General features: G+C 53.6%; 1 protein-coding gene across 1 annotated transcript in view; it reads right to left on the reverse strand.

Moving 5' to 3' along the window:
- The window catches only part of LOC143275497 (uncharacterized), a 38,681-nt gene that overhangs the window by 28,271 nt on the left and 214 nt on the right, over nt 1–10,196 (reverse strand). The window contains exons 2-6 of the mRNA XM_076579648.1: nt 6,634–7,380; nt 6,047–6,575; nt 3,979–4,174; nt 1,902–3,519; nt 394–1,063 (exon numbers count right to left, since the gene is read on the reverse strand). Coding sequence (XP_076435763.1) covers nt 394–1,063; nt 1,902–3,519; nt 3,979–4,174; nt 6,047–6,575; nt 6,634–7,380 — 3,760 coding nt within the window. The remainder of the gene's footprint in view (nt 1–393; nt 1,064–1,901; nt 3,520–3,978; nt 4,175–6,046; nt 6,576–6,633; nt 7,381–10,196) is intronic.

Below are 10,196 nucleotides of genomic sequence, written 5' to 3' on the forward strand. Positions count from 1 at the left end.
TTTTCAGGGGCAGATAACTATACAAAATAAAACCACACAAAACAGCATGCAAACATCATGGGCAGACAGATAACTGCACAAAATAACACCAATAACACCAGAGAAACCATCAACCAACAGGGGAAGACAACTGTACAAAACACCACCACAGAGGACAAACCACCACCACCACCACCACCACCACACCTCATAAAACACCACACAACACCACACACCAGCACCACCACAACACACCACACCACTTCACACCACACCACACACCATACCACACCACACCACACACCACACCACACCACCACCACAACACACCACACCACCACCATCACCACACCACACCACACACCACCACCACCACACCACACCACACCACTTCACACCACACACCACACCAACCTCCGCCTTCCCCTCCTTGTCTCTCTCCCGGTCCCTGTCCCTCCTGGCCGGGCTGTCTCTCTCCCTCTCCCTCTCTCTCTCCCTCTCCCTCCAGGCGGGGCTGTCCCTCTCCCTCTCCCTGTCCCGCCTCGCGGGGCTGTCCCGGTCGTTGTGGGCCGAGGAGGAGCCGAAGAAGCGGGTCTCAGGCTCCCGCTGCGTCAGCCCCCCACCGCCGGGCCGGAGCCGGCGCCTCTCCACGCTGCTGTGGGAGCCCAGGCTGTGGTGGGAGCCAGCCGGGGAGGGGTGCCGGCTGCTGCCCTTGCGCCCCGGGGACCGCGACTCCTCCCGCGGCCGCTTGGCCACCGGGGACTTGGTGTCGTCCTTGGTGCCGCCCCCCCGGGGGGAGCGGAGGTCCTCCTCGAGCTTGCGCTTGGTGCCCACCGGGGTGCGCGATCGGCCCCTGCGTCCCCCGGTCTTGGAGGCCGGGGAGGGAACCTGGTCCGGAGCGCCTCGGCGGGAGGGGGAGCGACGTCTTCCCGGGGAGCGCGTGGTGTCTGCTCCTCCTCCCCCTCCGCCTGCTGCCCCTCCCGGGGTCCTGCTGCGCTGCTTCGGGGACAGGGAGCGCGCTCTGACCGGTGCGCGTCGGCCGGGCAGGGAGGGGTCGGGTTTGCCTTGGTTCGGGTCCGGGGATCTGGTTGCATGCACAACTTGATGTGGAGGTGAGAAAGATCTTGATTGATTGCTGATATGTGTGTGTGTAGTGTGAGTGTGGCCATCATCATCATCATCATCATCGTTGTCGTCCTCATCATGCTGACAACTTGACGGTGGATATCATGGTCGTTCCAGAAATATACTTTGCTGTCTATAGTGTGTGTGTGTGTGTGTGTGTGTGTGTGTGTGTGTGTGTGTGTGTGTGTGTGTGTGTGTGTGTGTGTGTGTGTGTGTGTATGTGTGCGTGTGCGTGTGTGTGTGTGTGTGTGTGCGTGTTCACAAACAAGATGCATACACAAATGAACATCTTGAAGAGAAAAATGCTGCTTTGCAGTTAGCCCACAGCCTGTGTAAAATAAAACACTGTGTACATTAACTTTATGGACAGGTCACCTTCTGCAGATCCACACACAGTGCTCTGCCAGGACAACTTTCATTGCAAGCGTGTAAGCCATTAATGCATAGTGGAAAGAGAGAGAGAGAGAGAGAGAGAGAGAGAGCAGCCCTCTGTGTGTATGTCTGAATTTATTTGAAGCGGGGCATCTCTATAAACAAAGCAAGTTAAAATGAGAGCAACAAAAACAGTTCAAGATTTAAAAGACAGGCTGATACTGACTTTGACAATGACAACGGTAACCCCGAGATAAGAGACAACAGACAAAGAATCATAAAAGACAGACAGACAGACATCAAAAGTAACACCGACATGGGTAACCACAAGATAAGAGACAACAGACAAAGAATCATAAAAGACAGACAGACATTTACAGTCACACCAACAAGGATGAGACTGAGCGAGTCAGCTGTGTCCTCACCTCTTGCCGTCCGAACGAGAATCACGGTCCCGCACTCCTTTCAGAAGCGCCGCCCCAGAACCTCCGGCTCCTCCCACTGCTGCTGCCACTGCTGGTTCCCCGTCCTTGCCGCGGGGGCCGGCCAGCTCTCGCACGTCATCGGCAGAGCGAGTGCTGCGAGCATCGCTGGCGTCCGTCTTTTCCCCTCGCACCGAATCCTTGCCCCCACCCCCGTTCCCTGCCTCCCCCTCCTTCTTGTCCCCCCCTCTCTTGGAGGAGGGGGAGGGGTCGGCGTCTTGCGCCTCTTTATCCCTGTCCCGCCTCTTCGAGTCGGAGCGGTCGGCGTCTCGGCTCCGGTCAGCGTCCAGCGGGAAGTCTTCCCCCGGAGCGTTGAACCCTCCTCCACTGCGCCTGCCCAGGTCCCGGGGCCCGTCGCGCCCCGCCCTCCCCTCCTTTGCGGCATCGCGTTCCCAGGCGGGGGGGTCTCTGACTCCCTCGCGAGGCGGCTCCCTCCCCCCGCGACCCATCTCAGGCCCCAGGTCGCCGTCTCGTTGGTCCCTTCGGCCGCCACGCCCTTCCCGAGCGTCCCTGGGTCCGTCGCGGCCCACCCTCTGCGGCTCACGGTCGTAGGCCTCACCCCGGCCTCCGCGTCTGGGAGGTTCCTCCACGGGCGTGGGCAGGAGAGGTCCTCGCCGCTGGTTGGGGAGCATGTCTGGGGGCCGCACCTCCGGCCCCGGGCCGCGGCCAAAGTCGAAGTGACCTCCGCGACGTGGCATCATCCTGTCCCGCCCCTGTCGGTCCTCACCCTGACCCCGACCCGGAACCCTGTCGTCTCTCACGTCGTCAAAGCGGTGGTCACCTCTCGGCGGGAGATCGATGCCTTCGGGTCCGATGAAACGGTCATCGCCGCGGCGATCTCTGATGGCGCCACCACCACCAGCTTCAGGGATGATGTCCCGGAAGGCGGGGTCGTCTCTCCTGAACTCGGCGGGGCCGGCAGGCAGGAACCTGTCTCTGGGAGGAGGAAGCTGTCCCAGGCCCCCAAGCTCCCGGTCCCTGTCCATCATCCTGGCATCTCTGTCCCCCGGGCGACCTCCGACAACAGGATCTCGGCGATCAAACTCGAAGCCGCGATTGTCCACAGGGCTGCGGCTTCCCACCCCTCGCATGGCTCCCCGTCCGTCGCCGGGCCCCGGCCCTGCCCCCATGCCCCGCCCCTGTCGGAACCCACGCTGGTCCATGGGAGGAACCGGCTGTTCCCCGCGACGGTGCTCCATCTGAACGTCCCCCCTGTCCAGCCGGTTGTCTACCCTGTCCAGTCGGTCATGACGACTGTCGTTCCGAGGGAGGCCCCGATCGCCACGGCTGTCTCCCCTTTCCAGGCGACCCTCACCCCGATCCATGCGACCCTCGACCCGATCCAAGCGGCCTTCACCCCGACTGTCCCCCCTCTCCATGCGGCCGTCTCCCCGGTCCAAGCGGCCGTCCCCTCGGTCCAAGCGAGCGTCTCTTTCTGAGCGAATCTCGCTCCTGTCCGGTCTGTCCAGGCGGCCTCCTTCCAGTGGTGGGCGGACTTCGGGGATTACCTCCCTTCCTCTGCGGTCACCGCCCTCGCGTCCGTCGTCACGATACAAGCGACCTTCAACACATCGATGACACAATTGTTCTGGGTTTTTGTGGACTGACATACTGTGGAATTTACATCTTCCAGCATGCAAAATGCCACAGACGCCACACCCTTCACCACATACACAAACACACACACACTCTCTCTCTCTCTCACATACACACACATACACAACATTCACCACACACTCACACACCCTTCACCACACGCACAGATACACACTCACACACACACACACACACTCTCTCTCTCTCTCTGTGACATACACACACACACACAACATTTACCACACACTCACACACCCTTCACCACATGCACACATATACACACACACACACACTCACACATGCACAGACACCCTTCACCACACACACACACTCACACATGCACACACACACACACACACACACAGTACACCCACCCACAAACACACAAACACACACACGAACCCACACACACACACCCGCTCACCTCCACTACTCCCACTCCCGACACTGCCATTCCCTCCTGGCACCCGACCTCGCTCGTCCAGACGACCTCCGCCCAGGTCACGGGAAGGGTCACCGCGGTCAGCACCCCACTCCCCTCCACTCCTGCTGCCCCCCTTCCCACTGACCGCTGCGCCGCTGGCCGTCCGGCCCATACCCCTCGCTGCCATACTTGCCACCTGCAAAGGGGCCCTTGTACTTCGCTTTGTGTCTTGCTGATGAACGTTTCACAACAAACCAGTACAGTTAGAATCAGTGCTGATGAACGTTTCACAACAAATCAGTACAGTTAGAATCAGTGCTGATGAACGTTTCACAACAAAATCAGTACAGTTAGAATCAGTGCTGATGAACGTTTCACAACAAAATCAGTACAGTTAGAATCAGTGCTGATGAATGTTTCACAACAAATCAGTACAGTTAGAATCAGTGCTGATGAACGGTTCACAACAAACCAGTACAGTTAGAATCAGTGCTGATGAACGGTTCACAACAAATCAGTACAGTTAGAATCAGTGCTGATGAACGGTTCACAACAAATCAGTACAGTTAGAATCAGTGCTGATGAACGGTTCACAACAAATCAGTACAGTTAGAATCAGTGCTGATGAACGGTTCACAACAAATCCGTACAGTTAGAATCAGTGCTGATGAACGGTTCACAACAAATCAGTACAGTTAGAATCAGAATCAAAGTGATGATGAACGTTACACAACAAACCAGTACAGTTACAATCAGAATCAAAATGATGATGAACGGTTCACAACAAACCAGTACAGTTAGAATCAGAAAACAAAGTGATGATGAACAGTTCACAACAAATCAGTACAGTTAGAATCAGTGCTGGTGAACGTTTCACAACAAACCCGTACAGTTAGAATCAGAATCAAAGTGATGATGGAAGCTACACAACAAATCAGTGCAGTTGGAATCAGAATCAGAGCAATGATGAACGGTTCACAACAAACCAGTACAGTTAGAACCACAATCAGAGCGATGATGGAAGTTACACAACAAACCAGTACAGTTAGGATCAGAATCAGAGCGATGAGGAACATTACACAACAAACAGTACAGTCAGAAAGTTCCCTTCTGACAGCCATCCCAGCTACAGTGCAACCTTCTGCTGGTACTTCTGTGAGCACTGTGTGTATGTGTGTGTGCATGTGTAAGGCATATTTAATGGTGTGTGTGTATGTGTGTGTGTGTGTGTGTGTGTGTGTGTGTGTGTTGTGTGTGAATGTTCAGATAGATCTGCAATTTGTAGTATCGTCTTGGTGCATGTGAATACATACATGTGACACTTTTTTTTCATGCGTAGAGGTATGTTATTATGCATTATTATGTATATGAATTAGTTCACGTGAGGCACTTGCAGCCCATTTTATGGACAGTTTTGCACCATGTAAAGAACTATTTATTACAATCATTATTTCTTCAGTCCTTCTGGTCTTTAAACATTTAGATCTTATCTGAATCTCAAATACATTTCTCCTGCCTGAGTGCTCCGTTTGTTTGTAAAAAAAAAAACCCAAAAAAACCCGCCAAAGCTAAAGCACACGAAAAACTACACTGTGAACTGCTGAGGAATGCTCTGGTCTTCATGACTTTTTATCCGCATGACTTATTGAGCCTGCTGATCAATTCAAGTACAACTAATACCTGTACAGCTAGTAATGAAAATGTGACAGGAAAAATCAAGGGATGTTGCTGCATCAAGCTTTAATCTGTCTGCGTTCCAAAATAAACAATCAGAAGAAAAAGAAAAAAAAAGAACACGCACAAAAAACCAGCAGAAAAATTTCCATTCCCTTAACAAAGGGATAATGCTGTATTACGCTCATTTATCTGCATTCCGAAAGACAGAATCAGATAAAAATAAAAAGAAAGAACACACACAAAACCATCAGAAAACGTTTCATTCCTCACCAAAGGGACAATGCTGTATCACACTTATTCATCTGCATTCGAAAACAAACAAAAATCAGAAGAAAAAAAAGAAAGAAAAAAGAACACACACAAAACCAGCAGAAAAATGTCTGTTCCTTACCTTCCGCCACACGTCCATCTCTGTCCCGGTTGCGGTTGTCCCCCCTGTCCCTGGGGGCATCTCTGCCCCGCTCACGCCCCTCGTTGTCCCTCGACAGGTCCCGCCCGTCTCGGCTCCCTCCTCCCCGCACGCTGTCCGGCCGGTCAAAGGGCAGGTCGCGACCCATGCCCTCACCCCTCGGCGGGTCTCGCTGAGATCTCTCAAAGTGGTCTCCCCTTCTCCCACCCCTCTGCTGCTCTCTGTCCCCGCCGGCCTCCTGTCCCCTGTCCCGATAATCGTAGCGACTACTCCGATCGGCGTCAAACTGCCCACGATCCTGACCCCCGTACTGATCGAAGCTGTCGCCATCGCTACGCCGACCGAACCTCTCCTGTCCCCCGCCCCGATCCTGAGAGGCGGAGGAGGAACGGGACTCAAACTTCTCCCCGCCGCGCCGCCCCTCTCGGTCCTGCCCGCTGCGCCTCTCCTCTTCCCGCAGCAGGGGGTCTCCCCCACGCTCTCCCTGGCGCCCTCTGGTGGCCGACGGCTGCTGGCGGGAGTGTGGTTCTCGAGGGGGGGAATCTCTGTCCAGCTGGGAAGGCGAGTACATTTCCGCCTGTCTCAGTGGGGGTGTCGCGGGACGCTTAGACCGCTCGTCTCCAACACCCTTCCTGCTCTCCCCTCGGTCCCGCTGGTCCAGCTTGCGGCGGTCGTAGGGCAGGTCACGGCTGTTGTCTCCCCTCCTGCTGCTGCCGCTGCGGTCCCCTTGCTGGACGGGGGACTCCGACTGCCGACCTTTACGGCCGAAAGAAGTGTCTCGGCTCGAGTCTCCTCGTTTGGCGCCTCGGCTTCGGTCCAGCAGAGGGGCGGGTGACTCTGACGACTGCCTGCCGCCCTTCACCTTCTTCTCACGCTTCTCAGAACTGTGACCACGAGAACGGGCCGTGTCGCTCTCTCTCCTGGACTCATGAGACCGGGAAGGGAGCATCGGTTCCTCTCCCATCAGCTCTGGACGGTCGCCACGGCGACTCGCTTTTGGCGATGCTGACCTCTGTTTAGGTGGGCGTTCCTCTTCCACCACCTTGGCATCTCCTGAACCACCCATGGCTTTGGCTTTCTTCAGTTTCAAGGTCTTTTTCAGTGGGGACAGCCATTTCTTGGACTTGATGTGAGATTCGTCTGAGTCACTCTCCTTACCTGCCCGACTTTTCTTCTTCTTGGCCTTGGCCTTGGCTTTGGCCTTGTTGTCCTTTGACCTTGGGGGTGACACGGAGCTGTCGGAGGACGAGGATCGGGAGTGCTTGGAGTGAGGCTGGGAGTGCTGCCTGCTGCTTGACGACATGTCTGCATGGGATCTGGAACAGTGGAGAGGGGGACAGGGCGAAGTGCTATCATTATAAGATAATTCGCAACTGAAAACAAAATACACATGCTCGTTTTTTACACACACAAATTATACAGTTTAATGCAAACAGACGTGTCTGCACTCTCCATATCTGATTAATGATATGATGCAACAATACAAAAATAAACATAATGATGATACTCCCCACCTAAGAGACCAGCCAACCAGGTACTTATGACTCTACCTCAGAGCCATCAACCAGCCAGGTAACTGTGACTACCTCAGGGCCATCAACCAGCCAGGTAACTATGACTCTACCTCAGGGCCATCAACCAGCCAGGTAACTATGACTCTACCTCAGAGCCATCAACCAGCCAGGTAACTATGACTCTACCTCAGGGCCATCAACCAGCCAGGTAACTATGACTCTACCTCAGGGCCATCAACCAGCCAGGTAACTGTGACTACCTCAGAGCCATCAACCAGCCAGGTAACTGTGACTACCTCAGGGCCATCAACCAGCCAGGTAACTATGACTCTACCTCAGGGCCATCAACCAGCCAGGTAACTATGACTCTACCTCAGGGCCATCAACCAGCCAGGTAACTATGACTCTACCTCAGGGCCATCAACCAGCCAGGTAACTATCACTCTACCTCAGGGCCATCAACCAGCCAGATAACTATGACTCTACCTCAGGGCCATCAACCAACCAGGTAACTATGACTCTACATCAGGGCCATCAACCAACCAGGTAACTATGACTCTACCTCAGGGCCATCAACCAACCAGGTAACTATGACTCTACCTCAGGGCCATCAACCAACCAGGTAACTATGACTCTACCTCAGGGCCATCAACCAACCAGGTAACTATGACTCTACCTCAGGGCCATCAACCAGCCAGATAACTATGACTCTACCTCAGGGCCATCAACCAACCAGGTAACTATGACTCTACCTCAGGGCCATCAACCAACCAGGTAACTATGACTCTACCTCAGGGCCATCAACCAACCAGGTAACTCTGACTCTACCTCAGGGCCATCAACCAACCAGGTAACTATGACTCTACCTCAGGGCCATCAACCAGCCAGGTAACTATGACTCTACCTCAGGGCCATCAACCAACCAGGTAACTATGACTCTACCTCAGGGCCATCAACCAACCAGGTAACTATGACTCTACCTCAGGGCCATCAACCAACCAGGTAACTATGACTCTACCTCAGGGCCATCAACCAACCAGGTAACTCTGACTCTACCTCAGGGCCATCAACCAACCAGGTAACTATGACTCTACCTCAGGGCCATCAACCAGCCAGGTAACTATGACTCTACCTCAGGGCCATCAAACAACCAGGTAACTATGACTCTACCTCAGGGCCATCAACCAACCAGGTAACTGTGACTCTACCTCAGGGCATTCAACCAACCAGGTAACAATGACTCTACCTCAGGGCCATCAACCAACCAGGTAACTGTGACTCTACCTCAGGGCATTCAACCAACCAGGTAACTGTGACTCTACCTCAGGGCATTCAACCAACCAGGTAACTATGACTCTACCTCAGGGCATTCAACCAGCCAGATAACTATGACTCTACCTCAGGGCCAACAACCAACACCAGGTAACTATGACTTTACCTCAGGGCCATCAACCAGCCAGGTAACTATGACTCTACCTCAGTGCCATCAACCAGCCAGGTAACTGTGACTCTACCTCAGGGCCATCAAACAACCAGGTAACTATGACTCTACCTCAGGGCCATCAACCAGCCAGGTAACTATGACTCTACCTCAGGGCCATCAAACAACCAGGTAACTATGACTCTACCTCAGGGCCATCAACCAACCAGGTAACTGTGACTCTACCTCAGGGCATTCAACCAACCAGGTAACAATGACTCTACCTCAGGGCCATCAACCAACCAGGTAACTGTGACTCTACCTCAGGGCATTCAACCAACCAGGTAACTGTGACTCTACCTCAGGGCATTCAACCAACCAGGTAACTATGACTCTACCTCAGGGCATTCAACCAGCCAGATAACTATGACTCTACCTCAGGGCCATCAACCAGCCAGGTAACTATGACTTTACCTCAGGGCCATCAACCAGCCAGGTAACTATGACTCTACCTCAGGGCCATCAACCAACCAGGTAACTATGACTCTACCTCAGGGCCATCAACCAACCAGGTAACTATGACTCTACCTCAGGGCCATCAACCAGCCAGGTAACTATGACTCTACCTCAGGGCCATCAAACAACCAGGTAACTATCACTCTACCTCAGGGCCATCAACCAACCAGGTAACTGTGACTCTACCTCAGGGCATTCAACCAACCAGGTAACTATGACTCTACCTCAGGGCCATCAACCAGCCAGGTAACTATGACTCTACCTCAGGGCCATCAACCAGCCAGGTAACTATGACTCTACCTCAGGGCCATCAACCAACCAGGTAACTATGACTCTACCTCAGGGCCATCAACCAGCCAGGTAACTATGACTCTACCTCAGGGCCATCAACCAGCCAGGTAATTATGATTCAACCACAGAGGCATTTTGAAGTGAAAAATAACAACAAATAAATAAACCATCCAAACTTCTACCCACCAGTCTCCAGCTTGCCGACCAACCACTTGGGCAAGAGCAGCTGGTCTGTTTTTTTTTTCATTAAAAATGATAAAATGTGGTGAAGAATCAAAGGTAAACCTTAAGGTGAAGATAAAAGCGATGTTTCAAGTCACAGACTTTGAAAAAAACACATCCACATGTCAACACACACTTGCCCAACCCTGCCTGGATCAAAAGTTTCCTG

This window comes from Babylonia areolata, chromosome 30 (genome assembly GCF_041734735.1).
Source record: "Babylonia areolata isolate BAREFJ2019XMU chromosome 30, ASM4173473v1, whole genome shotgun sequence".
In the NCBI taxonomy this organism is placed as follows: domain Eukaryota; kingdom Metazoa; phylum Mollusca; class Gastropoda; order Neogastropoda; family Buccinidae; genus Babylonia; species Babylonia areolata.